This window comes from Asterias amurensis, chromosome 9, assembly GCF_032118995.1.
Source record: "Asterias amurensis chromosome 9, ASM3211899v1".
Lineage (NCBI taxonomy): Eukaryota > Metazoa > Echinodermata > Asteroidea > Forcipulatida > Asteriidae > Asterias > Asterias amurensis.
The window spans coordinates 2,597,346-2,616,890 of NC_092656.1; the positions used below are offsets into that span (position 1 = coordinate 2,597,346).

At 37.9% G+C, this 19,545-nt stretch overlaps 1 protein-coding gene across 3 annotated transcripts in view; it reads right to left on the minus strand.

Moving 5' to 3' along the window:
- Window positions 1–137: 137 nt before the first annotated feature.
- The window catches only part of LOC139941368 (thrombospondin type-1 domain-containing protein 4-like), a 149,974-nt gene continuing 130,566 nt past the window's right edge, over window positions 138–19,545 (minus strand). For 2 of the 3 annotated variants that reach the window (XM_071937828.1, XM_071937830.1), the window contains 5 exons: window positions 6,684–6,857; window positions 5,814–5,987; window positions 5,276–5,452; window positions 4,244–4,391; window positions 138–2,816 (listed from right to left, as the gene is read on the minus strand). In XM_071937828.1, the coding sequence (XP_071793929.1) occupies window positions 2,701–2,816; window positions 4,244–4,391; window positions 5,276–5,452; window positions 5,814–5,987; window positions 6,684–6,857 (789 nt within the window). In that variant the 3' untranslated portion in view covers window positions 138–2,700. Of the gene's footprint in view, window positions 2,817–4,239; window positions 4,392–5,275; window positions 5,453–5,813; window positions 5,988–6,683; window positions 6,858–19,545 lie in introns of all 3 variants that reach the window. The other variant, XM_071937829.1, reaches the window with a different exon arrangement.

Consider the following 19,545-nt stretch of genomic DNA (forward strand, 5'->3'; position numbering starts at 1 on the left):
AATAAATAATGATTTTTTTCCGGGGAAAACTCAAGTCCTCAGGGGAGTCCATAAAAAGTATGTACATAAATAAAAGTTAACAATAATTATAATTTCAACTCATCAGTCACAATCAAATAGAATAAACTGCGTTGTAGTTTATGATAACCATTTGTAACATTTTTAGTTGGTTCATCAAAACAAAAAAAACTTAGTAATACATATACAGTAATATATCTACAGTTTTTACAAACAAAACAAATCAATCCATTTATGTTCATTTTAAAAATGCATCTGAATCATCCTTCACTCTTCCAATGCAAGAGTCTGTGAATGCCATGGCAACCAAGTAATTTTACCTGATGGTCTTCCATACCTCTCGCATTTGTAAGAAAGTCCGACATCCCTCCCCTTTCACTATTTTTTCAAACAAAGTTTATTTTGTTGGAGTTGCAGTCGACATTCTCATTACAACGTTTCGCATACTGTGTTCTATCAACTCTGAGCTTTCCTGAACAATGCTCCGATCAAACACTCCAACCCCTTTAAAAACCTTAATTTAAAAGATTCCCTAAACCCTCCCCCCCAACAAAAACCATAACAAAAACAACAACAACAATAAACAATGCACATCAATAAATAAATGCAGATTACATTCATAAATATACGTTAATGTAGCTATTATGGTCCTAAACATTCATCGCCTAGACAATCAGAGGCAATCACAGTAGGGGCAAACAGTATATACAAAAGCCCATTCAACACAAACCAAAAACCCTTGTAATTGGTCGAGAAATAACACAAATTAACTGGACCCACTGTTACTTCACTAGTGCTAAGTTTGACGCAACTTATTGTTGTGGTAACTGAACACATCAAATGATTAAATACTTTAAACTAAAGTGTAGATATTAAACTCTAAACTGAAAGCAACATTCAACAATGAGATGTAGATGGTTGTGGACAATTGTAACCAACTCCCATAAGAAGGAAATAAAGTTGCAACTTCAGCCAAGGTGAATTTTATTTTGACGGTCGACCATTTTTAGAGAAGTCCAACTATTGTCAACTAGACAGAGTTTGGGCTAACGTAGTTGAACTTTGGTCAACAATAGTTAGTGCGCAAATTTGGCTTGGAACAGCGACTTTCCATGAAGATATAGAACAACAGTTCACCTTGACTTATAGCTAAAGAAGCACGAGAAAAGCTTCAAAATAATCTCTAATAAACCATTATCATGCTGCCTCCATCTTGGTCATGTTCCTCATATCGAATAATCAATGCTACATTGTAATTTTGACTTTGCAAATAGGAACCAGACTATTTTGTTCGTCCAGTCTTGGTTTGGTAATAAATTGATGTCAATAGGAGAAATTCAAGACGGCTGCCCTGTGATAAAGGTCAAAGATTCTAGTTTGATTTAACACTGATGCCTGACAGAGTCCCGTATCCATCATTCATGTCATGAACATTCGACTCGGAAATAAGGCCATTTCAGCTCAAAATGTCTCGCAACTTGATTTTCATTTTATGGCAATAAGAAGGTCATGGGTGGATATTGATGCATCCTGTTAGTCACAAAGTGTCTCCTACATGTACTTTACTGAATAGTGATTATGCAAGATTAGGACAATTTGAAACACTGTGTAATCATTTGAAAAAGCGTAAGAGATGTTTGAAGCTTTGTATGGTGTGAAGGATAAAAATAAACTATTAATAATAGTAAACTTGGGGGTACAACCATGTAATAATTCTCTTTTAAGGGCGTGTTGGCTCCGAAAAGAACCGGTTTGGTCCCCTGGAAGCCAAACCGGTTCTTTTCTGAGCCAACACTCCCTCAAAAGGGAGAAAAGGCTTGATCGATTAAGATCTTTCCAGACTTAAATCTGAAGTACCACACTAAGCAAGGTTTGATTTAGTAAAGATCACAGAGCATTTAAACGATTACTACTTAGAAACAGTATAACAATATGTGCCTCACAATAGTTTGTATGTATACATTTTGTTGATAATGAGCGTTAGATTTGAGAGAGATTAGACATGGTGTGACAAATAACCAGATTTAAATGTCTGGTATAGACGATGTGACCTCTGACATCACTCGAAAACCATAACATGATTCGCGCGCATACCACCGGGCAAATCCTTTGTGTTTTGGCAGCAAGCTAGAAAATACATGCAATCTTACCATGACTACGCTGCTTTTTGCCCAGCGAAACATGACGTGTACAGTGTGTTGTCAACAGAGGGCGGTTTGAATGTAAACATAGATCACATCGACTATACATGTAGATTATATATTTTGAGATGAACAATATTTTTAAAAATAGTTTAACTCTTTTACTGAAGCCATGATTCAACGCAGCATGATCTATTTCAAAAACCAAAGTTCCTTAACTTTGAAGTTTTTTAAAATGAGAACCTACAACTGTTCCACTGTATGACCAACCCTCCCACCCCAAATCTAAGTAAGTACCAACCAAACAAATTTTAGAATTTGTCAATAGTACCAAACTCCGTTTACAATGTTTGGCTTGTAATCATAGCAATCTGCAATAACTTTTGTCTCTCTTTTTTAATCAACGAGACAAAATTTAAGTGTCAACAAAATTTACTCCCTGAAGAAAGAAGAAGAAGCTGAAGAAGAAGACGAAGAAAAACCTTTAAGTTTATTTGACGGTTTCAGACATCAACTGGTACTAATGGGAGGAGTTTTTGTATCATCTTGAGTGACTGAAACATGAGTAACAGCAGTTGCTCCTGTAGTACATGTAGGTACAGAGACGTGCTTTGGCAACTTTCTCGCAGTACGGGAACTTGTCTCGACAGTCGCTCCCTGGAAACAGGAAACAGGAGAGAGAAATAAGAATGGGTCGTTAATAATCAACACACATTGGGGGTGTTGGACACTTTTGGTAATTGGACACTTTTGGTGATTGTCAAAGTTCAGTATTCTCACTTGGTGTATCAACAAATACGCATAAATGACATAATCCGTGAATTTTTTTAGACAAATGGTCATCAAAGTTACAAGAGAATAATGTAATAAAAACACCCTTGTCTCTCAACAAGGTTGTTTCCTTTCATAATTCTCTTGCAACCTCGATGACCAATTGAGCCCAAACTTCCACAGATTTGTTATTTGATGCATTTATTGGGATACACACCACGTGACAATACTGGTCTTTGACAATTACCAAAGGTGTCCAGTTACTGCAAGATACACTAAATAACCGCAGTCGAATTCACGAAACGCTAGGATTAATCCTATCTCGAGTTAGGATGAGAGATCCGTCATAACTTAGGATGGGTTCAATGCGTCCTACATCTTTGGATAAGGAACTTCACTCAACTTTAGTCCTAAGATCAATCCTAAGTTAGGAAGAGTTTGGTGAAATCGACGGCAGATCTCTTTCTATCTTATTTAAACCTTTTTTTAAAGCTGTCCAGAGTAATTTGGATTACTAATGTTTCATAATTTCAAACACGTTTAAAGCATTTCCAGGCAGGTGTGTCACCTAGCTTTGGTTGAAGAGGTCAAAAAGGACACGGAGTAGACTGGGAATTACTCAATCTCCTCCACTTAGTGTAAATGGTTCAACATTTGGTGCTCAATATGCAGCATATTGTACCCTAACCCAAACCAGGACCCAATTTCACAGAGCTGCTAAGCACAAAGATTTGCTAGGCATGACATTTTTGCCTCGATAAAAATAGGATCACCAACCAAATTTCCTTGTGATTTTCAGGACAAGCAAACAGCAGCTGAATACCAGTAACAAGCAATATGCAACACATGGAAATTTGGTTGGTTATCCTGTTTTTATCAAGGAAGAATTAGCAGCTCTATGAAAAAGGGCCCTGGTGTGTCTTCAGTGTGTTATAATAATGATTTCATTGAATAAACATGCATTGATGTAAGCTTTCAAGGTGATGTAGTTTGTCAGCTTGCGACTGTGGATTTATGAGGTCAAATGTCCATTTGGCAGGTCGCGCCCAAGTGCCCAAGGCAGGAATCTAGCTTTATTCACGAGCCTCGAAGTGTGACGTCAGATGTTCAACCTACCCTACACTCCCCTAACCATTTACAAAAATCAAATTGTTACTTGATGAGGCAATCTCCATGCTTGCGTCTTCAGGGTTGTAACCAATAACTGTTTCGGTTGAACTTGCCATTTGGTTGATCGCTGGCCGTTGACTGAAACAGTTATTGGTCACGTCTGCGAAAACGCACCCCAGTGCCGTTGAGATAGAGTGACTTACCTGGTATATTAGTGGTGCATTGTTGAATATTACATGACTGTGTGGCGGACGGTCTCAACGACTCATCACAACCGGTACTCGGACTCATGTTGGTGTCCAGACACTTGACATCTCGTTTCCTCTGCCCTCCTCCGCATGTTCTTGAGCACTGCAATAGGACGGGGAAAAAAAGAAATTTAGTTTAAAAAAATATGCGGTTTGATCAAGTCTTGAGGTCATCATTTCTCAAACCCCTTCCCTCTACCCCTGGGGTCCATTTAACAAAGATAGTCCTAAATTAAACTTAGGACTAGACTTAGAAGTCTTTAGGAGTTTTTAAAAACTTGAGGCTAGTCCCAAGTTAGGATGAGTAACTCGTCCTAACTCGAGATAAGACATAACTCTTTGCAAAATCTGCCCCTGGCCCCTTTTGTCTCCTTCTTTATTGTTCATCCTTTGCTCCTTCTTTGTGTGCTTTCTTTCCATTTGACCAATGTACATCAGTATACTTGTATATGTGTGTTGTGTTGCCATTTACTTTTTGAGAAAGGCTCTGCTAGGGTCGAGACGTCAGGCCATTAGTTATTTGTTTGCTTTTTCCTAATGATTAGAAAAGTTACAAGGAGAAGCATGTCTTAGGGTGACTGATACTAGTAACATCTTAGGGATTTCGGTTTCTCACAGCAGACTGTGATTTGTCTGGGTTTTTTTCCTTCTGATTTCAGGATTTTTTCACAGGTCTCGCTTTACCTTCACTATTTCTTGAGTCACACCTGACCATCCAATAAAGGAAAAAACAGAGCTGATAAGAGCACTGGACCCAAACTCTGGTGTATCTAATCAGCAGATTATGGGTTCGAGTTCCAATCGTGACACCTGTGCCCTTAAGCAAGACATTTAGCCAATTTTGCTGCATCCATCGAATGGGTTGGAACATAAATGTTATTTACCATAACCCCCTTTCCCCTACACCAGATGGAATGTATTTTCTAGCAACCCCTCCCCTGCAAAACAGAAAATCACTTCAATGCTCATCTTATAGTCTCCATTTACCTGAGTCCAATCGGAGTTGAACCACATTGAGACACATTCCTTGAGTTTACAGGGTTGTGTGTCGGTCGGCTTGGGCTTCATGGCACACTGCTCTTCATTGACGACAATGTGAGGCTCATCAGCACCAGCACAGAGCACCATACGAGTCTGGCTGCCGTCTCCACACTCTACGGAACACTGATAGGGTTAGAAAGAGACAAGATAATACTGTAAGCCGGTTTGGTGAAAAACAGATTATGGGAACTTTTCCAGTGTGTGGGTTCCAATCCTGGTCATGACACTTGTGTCCTTGATTCTCACAATGTTTCACAAACATTATCTGTCCTAGGGCCGATTTCACAAAGAGCTAAGATTGATCTTAATTGTGTAACAAATCTTAATTGCTAAGCAACATTTGATGCCACAATACACATCACTATGGTGATAATGCCAACTCATCTCAAGATGAATCATAATGCTTTATGAAATCGAGCCTAGCTTCGTTTATTTTCCCAAAGACTGTTCTCCAGTATTTGGGGCAAACATGTTCTCCACATACCTGGTTCCATTCTGATGTCAGCCACACCGCACCACAAGGCATGTTATTACATGTTCTTGATGTTCTTGGTTTAGTGATAGTGTTGCAGGCGTCGTCGTGTAAGACTTCAGTAGTGCCCTCTGTTGAGCAGACGACATAACGACTCTTGTGTCCTCCGCCACATTCTGATGAACACTGTGAAAGAAAAACCAATCCGTCAAAATGAAAAACAGTTGTTTGCTCTACAAATTATTCTACTCAAGGGGGACTGATGACAAAAAGAACATGTCTTTTGGGGTAGAAACAGTAAACCAAATGGTTATAAATGTTATAAGTTCTAAGTTTCATCTTATTCGGTATTTTTATTCCATTCGGGAGGACAGGGGCACTGTTTCTTTGGTAGGCAAACATTGAGTGAGGCACCAGTTCCAACAGTGTAATGTAAACTTGATGGAATTTTGGTTGATAACCAGTTTCTGTTAAGCAGGATTTTTCTGTGAAATTGGGCCCAGGTGACTATGGCGACATCTTTAAAAAGCTTTCTGTTTAAAGAAAAACCCCATCATCATTTTATTACAAGTTAATATCAGTGTAGGGCTACGCTAAAATAAATACCACAAATGTCAAGTGATAATTTCAACCAGTGTCTGACCGTCATTCTTGTTCCTGTTTATGTTATGTTTGTCTGTTCATCAGGCATCTCACCACAAGCCCCAGCTTCTAGATGATAACCTTCACACTTATTGTTCATTGTAAAAAGAGATTTTCTTATTGGTTACTTCTTAAAAATGATTGTTTTGGCTATGAACTGTTTTTTAAAATTTTCATGAAGTATGGAAATAAAATGTGAGTTTTGAATTGAAAAAACCAAAAACCAAAACCCAAACTTACCAGATCGTTCCACTCAGAGACAAACCAGTTGCTGATGCAGGGTCCCATATCGCAAATCTCCTGATTGGCCGGTTTGGTCTTCCCAGCGCATTCACTCTCCTCAAGCTCTGTTTGTTCATCGTTGATGCACGTCACGTCTCGATGACGCCTGCCCTCGTTGCAGGGCGCATCACACTAAGAGAGAGACAAAGAGAAAACAAGAGACAAAATTTAGTAAGATGTTTGAAGCTATGAATGGTGTGGATCAGTAGGGTGCTGTGGCCGAGCAGATAAGAGCACCAAACTCAAGCTCTGGTGTTTCTGTTCGGCAGAATGTGGGTTCGAGTCCCAGATCGTGACACTTGTGTCCCTGAGCAAGATACTTAACTATATAATTGCTTCTCTCCACCCAGGGGTGAATGGGTACCTGTTAGGGCAGAGATGGTTATTGTGATTGATTTAGCTTAGTATCGCATATTTGTTCCATAGGCTGTACAGTCCACAGGGAGCTGAGATGATTCAGGAAATGAATTCAATGGCCCAGTAGATGACACTGCCGTACAAATTAATTTAAGGGGTTTTGATTCTTTTTGTCAAGTTTTTGACCAAGACTTGAATGAAGATGTATGTAATATACTTGTAGAAGTTTCAGTGACGATAGTCGTCAATTTTTTGAGAAAAAAAATTGTAAAAATCACAGAACAATGTTTTCAGGAGAGTTGCATAAATCCGTTTTACATGCTGGACTAGTTTTTGTTGAACGATTTTACTCATTTCTCGAAAACCACAGCACCTCAGCAAGTAGTATATTATGGTAAGGGAGGCTTTCTACCATCATTATCTTTAAACCCTGTAAAGCTCATGTAAATCTGTATAGTTTTGTGTTTTGTGTCATACAAAAAGTAACAGGACCCCTTTAAACTACCACATAAAAGAATATAATAGATTTTTCATAAAAGAAAAAAACATCTTTTAAGATGTTTTTTTCTTCTTTTAAAAGTCTCCGGACTAATCCTAGGTAGCAACTTGACGTTTCTTTTTATAGACTACAACCATTACTTCTAAAGTACTTTGAAATGTTTACCAGTTCCACAATAACAGATGTTGAGTTTTATAATGACGTTTTGAGATTAGGAAATCCTCGCCATGAATTGAAAATCCAGAGTCTAGACTCACTCCGTTATTTTCGACAAGTATAGTTAACGATAAACTTGACAAAACTTTTTTTCTCCCCGCTCCCCCCCAGTCACGTAGTAAGGGTTGGAGTAAAGGAAACAATAGGTTAGGCACGTATGATCACAAGTCACATTTGATTAACCAAGGAAGGCATTAATTCTTATCCAGGAATACATGCTCCTCAAAAGGGGGGGGGGTTAGAGGAAAGTATAAGTCGATCTAGAGTTGGGGGAACGAGATGTGTCTAAAATAGACAGGTAGCAAAACAAGAGAGGAGCGACAAACAACTTGGTGGGTCAAAACCTGGCACCGTGTCTATAAACAGAAACACACTCGGATGTGGAGTCAAATTAGCTCAAGATAAATACTAAACAAAAAACAAATGTTCAAAGTGGGCCATCAAAAGTTCCTTCCAACATTTGATTGTCGAACAACAACTTTTTACTCTCTCTGTGCCTCGCTCCGTAAAATTAATCGGCAGGAACTGTGCTCTTAATGTGTTTTTAAAAGCACTGATGCTCAATCACTTATCTCCGATCCTTAATTCTGTTGGAGAGGTACGAATGTGATTGATTGGAAAAGTTTTTTTTGTGATAAGAGTTTGATTTCTTTCCATCTGAAGATAATTACAGCTGTGTTTTTTTGTCACGCAGACATTAAAACCAAAATGAATTCAGATACTAGTCTGAAGTTTCTTATCCCAGGTGGAGGTTAAAAGCAAGTAGTAGTAAATGGCTTTGTGTTTCCAACCTTAGCAGAGTCTTTCTCGAAGGCTATATATACACCGCAACCCAACAAAAGCAGTCAAGTGAAAACAAGCTAACAGAGAGATGTAGAAATCCATCAGAAAAAGTGTGGGTAATGTTGGGAGGAGCTTGTTTTCTGAAAAACAGGAGATCAAAAATTGTCACAAATTATGTTCATGTTATTTCTCTTGAAAACCTTGACAGTCTGAATGTAGTCTTCTTGAAGCTGTTGGTGTACACCATCCTCTGAAAACACCCTGAAGAAATCCAATCCTCATCCTGATGGAAAACTTCCTCTGACAAATTTTGGTTGTTTTCTGCCAACGATACTTATCAACCGAACCCACCACTAAGAAACGGCACACCCACGGTATGTTTCTGGCGCATCACTGGTTATGATTCTAGGGTTCAGCCTGTGTCACCGGAATATCTCTTGATTTTCCCTTGTGTATACGCAAGAAATGATGATATGAAGATATTTGAAATATCTAAAAAAAAATTCTATAGGTAGTGGAATATGTCATGGGCTGAATGGACCATCTGGTGAATGAATGTGTATCTACTCAGAACACTCTATATTTTTGCTAATTCCAAACCGAAAGCTGGCATGTTTGTGGGTAATTTTATCCCAAATCACCGACTTCATTTGTTCAAAAATATTTCTTATACCCTCGGTCCATTTGGTTGGTAAGTTGTTTGCAACAGCTGATTCTATTTTCTCAAAAATATTTCTTATGACAACAACTTTTGTTTCAAAGAGAAACTGAGGAACTTATAAGTCTTTGTTGAAGAATGTGTAAAAGCCTAGTTCAATTTGAAAATTTTCTTGCTTACCGAGTAAACTGTCAGAGAAAAACTATCCTTGCCTTATCTCGGTGGGCCCCGCCCCTGTTTAATGTTGTCTCTCATTGCGTGGTCTGCACTCCAGCTGGTGTTATTCACAACATTGAGTAGGGGGCGGGGAAACGAGGGGAGGGTGTGTTTACAGAGGGGTGGGGGGGGGGGGAGAAACTATGACTGCCTCACTTTCAAACTAACCACCAACCGTGAACAAGGCCAAGGCAAACAATTATTGCTGTATACCAGCTCCATTTACTTAACTCTATCCATTGAGATGCATACTCAGTGCACTAAAAAATGCAAGGCCAATTTTTTAGAAAGCTTATAATCTGATGATGTTCAAACAAGATCAACTGTAACTAGAATTATTAAAAAATCAAAAGGATCAGACAAATGCCCAAATGCATTAAACTGTTGATTTAGTTTGAATTCAATCCCAGTGAATGTCAATGCCAGATGGTGTTTTGATATCATTATTTTGTATACAAACTACAAAGTTTGGAAGGAAGGATTTGTCTTCATCAGCGAAGAGCTTTGATTGGGTCGGACAAATGCAACCCCAGTGTCGGAAAATATATCAGCACAGATTTGCTCAATGTCTCAATCAAGAAACACAAGCAAGCCTGAGCTGATGAATCAAAACAAGTGCACTATTCCTCCAAATCGGCAATTAGTATAAAAAAAAATAAAAAAATAAAAAAATAAAAAAAACTCCCTCAAGTTGCTTGTTTAATATTCAGTCAATATATTGTTTTGTATGCCAGTTATCTTGAATTTAAGTTTAAACCATTGCCCAATTTCATAAACTGTTCAGCACCCAGAAAATGCTTAGCACAGAAAAATCTTGCTTATTAGCAGACAAAGAGTACCAGCCAAAATACCACTTCATCTATATAATTTGTGACTGGTTCGCTGCTAATTTTTGCTCAGCAGTCACATTTACCAAGAATAAATTTCTTCTAAATAACTCGCTTTATTAAATTGGGATCAGGTTCCAATATTATAGCGCTGCTTACCACAGCATTCTGCGCTTAGCAGCACCCTGTAAAACATGTAACATTTGGGGCCCGTAAGCTCAATACTCAAAGGCATAGACCTAAGCATGGCTAAGAAATTAGATTTGTGTTTTATAGCAACATTCCTAATCAAAGTCACATTGACTTCCTGGCAGCAAGGCAGGTTGGCATTGCCTCTAGGTACAGACTACCAGTTATAACCAGCCACAAACCTGGAACCATTCAAGAAGGGATTCAACATGGATATAGACCATTGCTCCGTTAACCCTGTTATTTCCCATATATCCAGACACCAGCAGCCAGGAGGGGGAACATGAAATTGGACTGACTTTCCAAGCCTGAAATTTTCCCTGAGGGGATCCAGATTCCCCCAACAATGTTTGATAAGCTTCTAGACATTGGTTCCCCAGGGGTTGGGGGGGGGGGGGTTAGGATATGATCCCAAGTCATAATTGATTAAAGACATAGTCCAGGTGTATCAATTGTATAAATTACAAATTAAGAAAGTCTGTTCTGATCTATAGATTCAAGTTAATTTGAGTTCCTATTCGCCAGAGAAATTATAGGATTCGAACTGCCTCTAGCTGCCGAGCAACCTCGGTAGTCTAGTTGGTAAGACACAGCTCTAGAATTGCAAGGGTCGTGGGTTCGAATCCCACCCGAGTAACATGCCTGTGATATTTTTTTCACAGGACTCGGGAAAGTACTGAGTATACAGTGCTAACACACATCGGTGTATGGGTAAAAAAACAAAATTAATATTCTTTATCCCCGATGCAAAATTAACATCTATTACAGAGAAATTATGTCAATCTGATTACCCCAAGTCATAGTTGGTTACAGACAAAGTACAGGATCAAAGTCTGTTCCGATCTATAGTTTTAAGTCTATTCCAGTTATGACATCTGTCCTGATGTTTGTGGCCCTAGGCTTTGACCGCATAAAGAGAAATCAAAGTAAAATTACATCCATAGGAAGTACCAATCAGTATGAGCCAACAAGACTTTGGCTGACGTTGTCCTTTCGTGAAAACACATCAACAAACTGTAATGGCCCTACCTTCCCAGATTCTCCAAAATCCAAAGCCAAGTGATTTTGGAAGATTCAGGACTGTGCACTCTTCAAACTATAATGTTGATTTCAAACTTAAAAAAATGTTTTTATTGATAACTATGTAAACAGTTAGATTTATCGATATGAAGTGACATTGTCAAAGTTAAACCTAATGATGTGACAGCTTTAATCAGATGATTGATTTTACCTTTACAAAGAGTTGTCCCAAAAATTAAGTATTTAGCAGTATGGTCCCCAGAACAAATATTAGCCTTCAAAACAAATTCAAAAAGAGTTTGGACGGAGTCTAAGAATGTCTTTTTTTTAACTAAAAAATTAAAACAAAATGTTACAAGAGCAAATATAAATGTAGTGAACTTGTGCAGTAATCAAACTTTTTTATTTCTGTGAAGAAATCAGAGGGAAAATGGGGAAAAATTGAGGAAATATTTTCCTTATTTGTATAAGAAATACCTACGATGTGACAAGTGGATTATAGATGGTTGAGATCCGGAAGTCTGATAGATAGTATGCTGGAGGCATGAAACCCAATGTTGTTGAAAAAGGAAAAATGTGAGGAAAAAATACGAGCAGTTAAAGGCAGTGGACACTATTGGTAATTGTCAAAGACCCGTCTTCTCACTTGCTGTATATGCATAAAAGAACAAACCTGTGAAAATTTGAGCTCAATCGGTCATCGAACTTGCGAGATAATAATGAAAGAAAAAAACATCCTTGTCACACAAAGTTGTGTGCGTTTAGATGGTTGATTTCGAGACCTCAAGTTCTAAATCTGAGGTCTCGAAATCAAATTCGTGGAAAATTACTTCTTTCTCGAAAACTATGGCACTTTAGAGGGAGCCGTTTCTCACAATGTTTTATACCATCAACCTCTCCCAAATACACGTCACCAAGAAAGGTTTTATGCTAATAATTATTTTGAGTAATTACCAATAGTGTCCACTGCCTTTAAGATTGTTTGTTCTTCCAAGAATGTTCTCTTTATGAGGAAAACTATAAATGTAGAATAATCTTATTTATAAGCCTTAGGGTAAATTTTTATATAAATATATATTTTGTATACATACTGCAAGTAGGGTAATCAGAATAGGCTATATTAAGGGATGTATTAGAGCAAGTACAATGTCTGGTTCCTAAGTAAAATGTTTTGCTAACAATTATTTTGAGCAATAACCAATGAGTTTCCAGTGCCTTTAAGAATAAGCTGCACTCTTAAAGGCAGTGGATACTATTGGTAATTACTCAAAATAATTATTAGCATCAAACCTTACTTGGTAACGAGTAATGGGGAGAGGTTGATAGTATAAAACATTGTGAGCGACGGCTCCCTCTGAAGTGATGTAGTTTTCAAGAAAGAAGTAATTTTCCACGAATTTGTTTTCGAGACCTTTGATTTAGAATTTAAGGTCTCGAAATCAAGCATCTGAAAGCACACAACTTCGTGTGACAAGGGTGTTTTTTCTTTCATTATTCTCTCGCAAATTTGACGACCAATTGAGCTCAAATTTTAACAGGTTTGTTATTTAATGCATATGTTGAGATACACCAAGTGAGAAGACTGTCTTTAACCAATAAGCTACCATGCATCAATCATAATTAACTGCCTCTGCCCTTGGTGTTTCCATCTCACTCCCCTGTAAATAGAAGCAATTTGACAAGTGTCTTGCTCAAGGACACCAAAGCTGAACTTTTAACTCAGATTTTAAAGGCAGTTTTGATAGTATAAAACATTGTGAAAAACAGCTCCATCTGAAGTAACGTAGCTTTTGACAAAGAGGTTATTTCTCACTCAAACTTTAAAAGACTTCAGGTCTAAATCCTTTTGTTGTGCAACAAGGGTGAATTTTTATTCATTATTCTCTTGCAACTTCGATGACCAAATGAGGCAGAATTTTTGTAATGCCTTTAATCCAGTGCCCTGTAATGCTAATCTTATCTTTTGGAGTCACAAGTACTAATCTCCAGTCACAGTGGCCAGATTTAAAAGTCCAAAGTCTTTTCTTTCAGAACATGTCTCAGGTCAAATCGTCAGGCACTTTACTCTTCTGCACTTTACTGTAACATCGGAAACCATAAAGAATAGTGAACCCAAGAAAGTTCAACACCTTTTAAAACAATTTCCAACCTGAGACTTTTCAACAACTTTACAGAAAACAACTCCGGGTTGTATAAATCACTTGATGAATCTTTTTGATGATTGGAAAAACTGATCGGAAATTGATGTTGCCTTCATCGATCATTCATGTAGCTCATAGCATGTGCCTAAAAATATCAGCCCTTTACCATTGCATGTTTTTACTTTGGACAAATGCCAAGCCTACGATAATGACACTAATGTTTCACAGAAATTAAACATGACAGCTGCTACCGGTCGGAAGGACATGTTTCGGTAGCAGGAAGACTATTCCTGCAATGGACCTCGCAAAGTGGTTAACAGATAAGTTTTGCTTGGCAGACTAAACAGAGGTTACCAATCAATATTCCATAGCAGGTACATTGAATTTAACTGGTTCCCATGTTTGATTGTCGCTTACTGATCAACTTTATGAGGAATATTCCCTACCAATAAATAACTTATTCAAATTTGGGTCAAAGGTAAAACTCCATAATTTAAGTAGCAATTTTTTTTAGAACTGCCTTAGAGGCACTGAACCTGTTTGGTAATTGTCAAAGACCAGTATCCTCACTTGGTGTGTCCCAACATAAGCATAAAATAAACAAATCTGTGGAAATTTTGACACAATTGGTCATCAAAGTTGCGAGAGAATAATGAAAGAAAAAACACCCTTGTTGCACAAATTTTGCGCTTTTGTGAGTTAAATTACCTCTTTCTCAAAAACTATGTTACTTCAGAGGGAGCCGTTTCAGTTGGAGTAAGGACAATCAATGACACATGTATATAACCTCATAGTATACATAGCCTATATATACCCTCACCTAAAACAATGTTCATAACCACAGGGAACAACTTCTTAGTGGGAAAATATTTTTTGAAATCAACGTGTCACACTAGCTGTCTCTTCTTCTGTGACTGAAAACAAAAGGGCGCTGATTGAGATGCAGAGAAAAGCGCCCTTGTACCCCATCCCTAGAAAGAATCGCTCCCCAGAAAGGATGTGCCCCTAGCCCCCCTCCACTGTCTCTCTCTCTCTTCTTTTCCTGTTTTGAACTTATTATTAAAATATGAAAAAGTGGCCTATTCCGTCTAATTGTTAATTTCAATTAGCAATGTTTGAAATGTAAAAATTTTGAAGCAATTTGTAGTGTCAGATTCAACCACTTATTTAACTTCTATTTGTAGTATTTTTAAAAATGTAAAATTTGTAAAAAACCTTTGTGCTGCGAGGACAGTTTTTAAAAATTATTTTATATATCTAATCTGTCTTTGGATATCATTGAGTTTCAACTCAATAGCCACACCAGACTCACAAAAGCCCCCCCCCCCCAAATAAAATAAAAAAATTAAATAAAAAATAAATAAATAAATAAATAAAACATAAAAATGAACTCTTGTTCAGCAGTTAAATGAACTTCAATTTAAATGGGGCAGACACTGTTAGTCCCTACAAAGACTCTTAAATCTCCTTAACTATAACTTCCTTTAAGAATTTATAGCCAAGAGCTGTCTCCAAAGTCAAATCAAAATACGCCACTCAAAGTAGGCACTCAAAGTAAGCTCTCAAAATGTTGATAAGAGTTTAATAACCTTTTTCTATGCATCCTGACCCAACTGTTGAATCCATCAAATCCACGAAAACCATTGAAGGATTTTGGAAGATTTAGAGGTTAGTGGGTTTAGTAAGGATAAGTGGGGTGAAAGTAACTAACACAGCCGGGGTAACAAAGCCCATTATCATAGAGTTGCTTTATTAAGCAAAAATATCATAAACATTTATGCTCACTATAAACAAACATAACAACTGATGTTTTTTTTACTTAACCGCATTTCTTTGAATTGAAATTTTTCTTAAAATGCTTGACACTATCCAAAGCTGTTGTAGGCTTCAAACCAACAGTTTTTACGGCCATTAATTTTAAGAGTGATTACCGAACATCCCTTTAATTGTGACAAGGCACGCCCATAAAGTACTCTAAGAATGTCTCTCAACGCCTCTTATGATCCTCCTATTCTTATTGGATTATAAATTGAGGATCAATTAATGGCGAGACCCCTTATCTATCACTACCAGGACCGCAGCTCCATGCCAGGACCCAACCGACAATCATCTGATACAGCAGGAGGGGGACATACCAATCAACCCCTGATTAACCGTGGGGGGCAGTGTCATCCACGAGTATTGGTGTCACGGTCACACTTTTGGTACTCTGATATACCACATGGATTAGATGAGCTTAGACTGCATTATTATCAAGGAGTAGAAGAGGGGGGTGGGGGTGAGAATATGACACATGTTAAATTACCTGGCGGAAACTAATGGATAATTCTGGTGTTGCTCCCCAATCCCCCCCACTCGGACTCCCATCGACTTAATTAATTATGTGGATGTAGAAGAGTTATTTGGGTGAAACTATCCCACCTCCACCCTTACCCCTTCTCCAAAATACACTCCTCCTATTTCAAGTTTATTTTATGTGTATGCAGAAAAGTGTCTTTCAAATGAAACAAACTGCCCCCTCCCACCTCCCCCCCCCCCCCAAAAAAAAAAAAAGAAAGAAAGAAAGAAAACCTGCAAAACATTGAACAAGTGATTATAAAGTACAACAAATCTGTAAAAGTTATCAATCCATCCCCCACAAGCCGACCATTCAGAACATCAACGGAAATGTTTGTCTTCCTGAGTAGAGGGTACCAACTTTACAATAGGCAGGTTATAATAGGAAGGGATCACGGGAGATTTCACTCCCCTCTCCTACTATGTCACCACACCCACACATGCTTTATATCGCCCTAAAACTGCCCATATTGCTCCTTGAAAAAGACCAGAATATCAGTAGATGTTCCGTTCTGAGCCCAATTTTATAGCACTGCTCAATTGTAAGCAAATGTTCACGCTATTTTTAGCAGAAAAATTTGCTTGAACGTAAGCATATTTGACAGGTTAGCAAGAAAATAAGACGGCCAGCTTGCACGCTTACCATGGTTTTGCATTGTGACATCATTTACTTTCATAAGCCTTGTGCTTATGGTTAGCAGCGCTATAGAATGGGACCCCGTGGCGTATAATCACACAATCTGCCGTTAAGCAGCTCTATGAAATTGGCCCTGAAAGTCGGGCAAAGTGCTTGCTCCAGTTGTCATCAGAAGTCAGAAAGTCCCGCTCCTTTCATACAACAAAAAAGGTCTAGACATATGCAAGAATAAATTATTTGTAAGGTTCAGCATTAACTGATGACACTTATTGAAACAGCATAACCAGTTATAAAGTTCCTTGTAACTGGTTGTAGATCTTATCTGCAGTGTTCAACAGTTCCTACAAGTTGATTTACACGTGAGGAACACTTTTGATTTGCTGAGCTTATCTCTAATTACATCACAATTTAAGTGAAAAATTCAAAATGTTGAAATTTTTCCGGATTCTCTATAATTGACTGACACATCAGTAGGAGTGAAACTGTAACCCCCTTCCCCCACCAAATATCCTGTTGATGTAGAACTTAAATCGTTTTTGACATATTATATCCACGCTGCCTCACAATTATTTTGTGAGAACATTCAAGTTTAATTTTTTTTTCAGAAGGAGTGATTTGTCCCGTCCCCTTCCCATTCTTGTTGCTTCTCAAAATTCAGGAAGAAGGAGTTTGATACCGGGGTGGTAAAATTGACACTATGGTTGTTTGTCACGCGATTTAAAGATACTGCAGAGAGAATGTCATTAACCTTATCACAAATACTCAGTACGCACGCTTTAGGGGTGGAATGAGGTGCATGCTGGTCTAGCTAGAGATCAAATTTGATTGCTAGCTAGACAAGCATGCACCTTATTCAACAGTTAGCGCTTGCGCAGTGGGCATTTGCGAAAAGGTCTATGGCCGAGGGGTTTAGAGCATTGAATTCAAGTCATCGGAGTGTGGGTTTGAATCGGGATCATGACACTTGTGTCCTTGAGCAAGATACTTTACTATAATTGTTTCTCTTCACCCAGAGGTATAAATAGGTACTTGCAAGGGTAGAGGTTAGAAAAAGGTTAATATTGTGTATGGATAAGCCTTCCCCGAGTGCCACAGCAGTGAGGGCTGTATACTCTCAGGGAGCTGAGAAAGATTATTGGCCCAATGATCAGGCACTAATGTAAAGCACAAGAAGTAAAAAAGGAACTTTATTAAAACAAAATCTTCTGAAGTGGACAGACACATGTTTACCAGTCAGGGTAAACTATCCCTTCCCATTTCAAGTCACGTTTCTTCACAAAGGAACACTTTTGCTACTTTACTTGTCTGCATTTCTTAATTGCACCTTTTTTTTAAACGATTTCCTTTTCAAGACACATATTTTCAATATTTAGGGGTGAACAGTTCCCCCCCCCCCATAATTTCTTGTTGCTTAACACCAAGAAGGAAGGAACAATTTTCATACTTTGTGCATCGTTTCGGGGCAAGTTTTGGCTCAGAATACGCCTTGAAGTAACATTCAATCTATCACATCAACACAAATCACAGCCATGATATCCATCTAAAATTAACACCAAATAATTTAAATTTGACAAAATAAAGACCACCTGAGGTTTTAGGTAGATGATTAAAACTCCGTTGTCCAACTAAAATGGAAGTCCAGACATGATTGAATTGAACAAAATATAATCAAAAGTCACATCATTCATATATCAATGTTGACAAAACCACTATTAACAAGGGTCTGAAAACATCAATATAAAAGACAGTCTCATGTTTTGATGAGAGTGAGGGGGAAATAAGTTGACATGTTTTCTCTGAAATTTAAGCAAAAATCTATTAATTATTATTATTAACCCTAAACCCTAGCATGTAAACATATGAGATTTTCTGAAAATAGGGCTGTTGAAATATAGGGGTGTCAGAATATAGAGCAATCGACGATAGCACTACACTAATTCAATAACTAATAATACTACGCCGGGAAATTTGTAGCGCTAGCTCCTGAAGGAGTCTGAAATAATGTTTGACAAAATCCCCCCCAAAAAACATTCAGTCTGGTCTTCTTCAAAACACATGACTGACGTTTCGTTTCTTGAGGGGTTGAAAGGGCTCCCTCGGGGGGCTTACGATGTAATGCCTCATCCCAGGACACTACAATTTTTAAAAATTTCCGTTCATTATACACTTTCTGAAAAAAAAAAAAAAAAAAAAGTTCACAGATTTACAAATAACTTACAGGGTTTACAGAAGGTAATGGTGAAAGACTTCTCTCGAAATATTATTCAATGAAACCCTTTACTCAATTCTTGATAACGAGAATTACGGATTTATTTTAAACACATGTCATGACACGGCGAAACGTGCGGAAACAAAGGTGGGTTCTCCGTTATTTTCTCCCGACTCTGTTGACCGATTGAGCCTAAATTTTCACAGGTTTGTTGTTTTATATATAAGTTGTGATACACGAAGTGTGGGCCTTTGGACAATACTGTTTACCGAAATTGTCCAATGGCTTTAAGACACCTGGTATGTTTCTCAGATTCCACTCTTTTCTACGGGGCTCCCTCGTCTTTTGTGCTCATGATATTAGAAACAAAATGGTCCTGATATTAGAAATAAGATAATGGAATTCATCTGCTTAACACAAGAGTCATCAAATCTTTGGTAATGACTCTAAAAACTAAAACATACCCTGCTTATATTGTCTTCGGCTTTTGAGTATTCATCACTTCTGAAAACATTTTTTGCACACAGGTTGCTAAATGTGAGTTCGCATGATCCAATTTACTGAGTGGGAGTTAAAGGTTTATTTACTTATGTGCATTGACTTTGACCTTCCCTTTGTGTGTAGTACAATGTGCATTAGCAAGACGTAGTATATATGTGCATCTGACGCCTTTTTAACATCTAGCTTTGCCCTTGAGCTTTGACCTTTCCTTTGTGCCTGTACTTCATGTA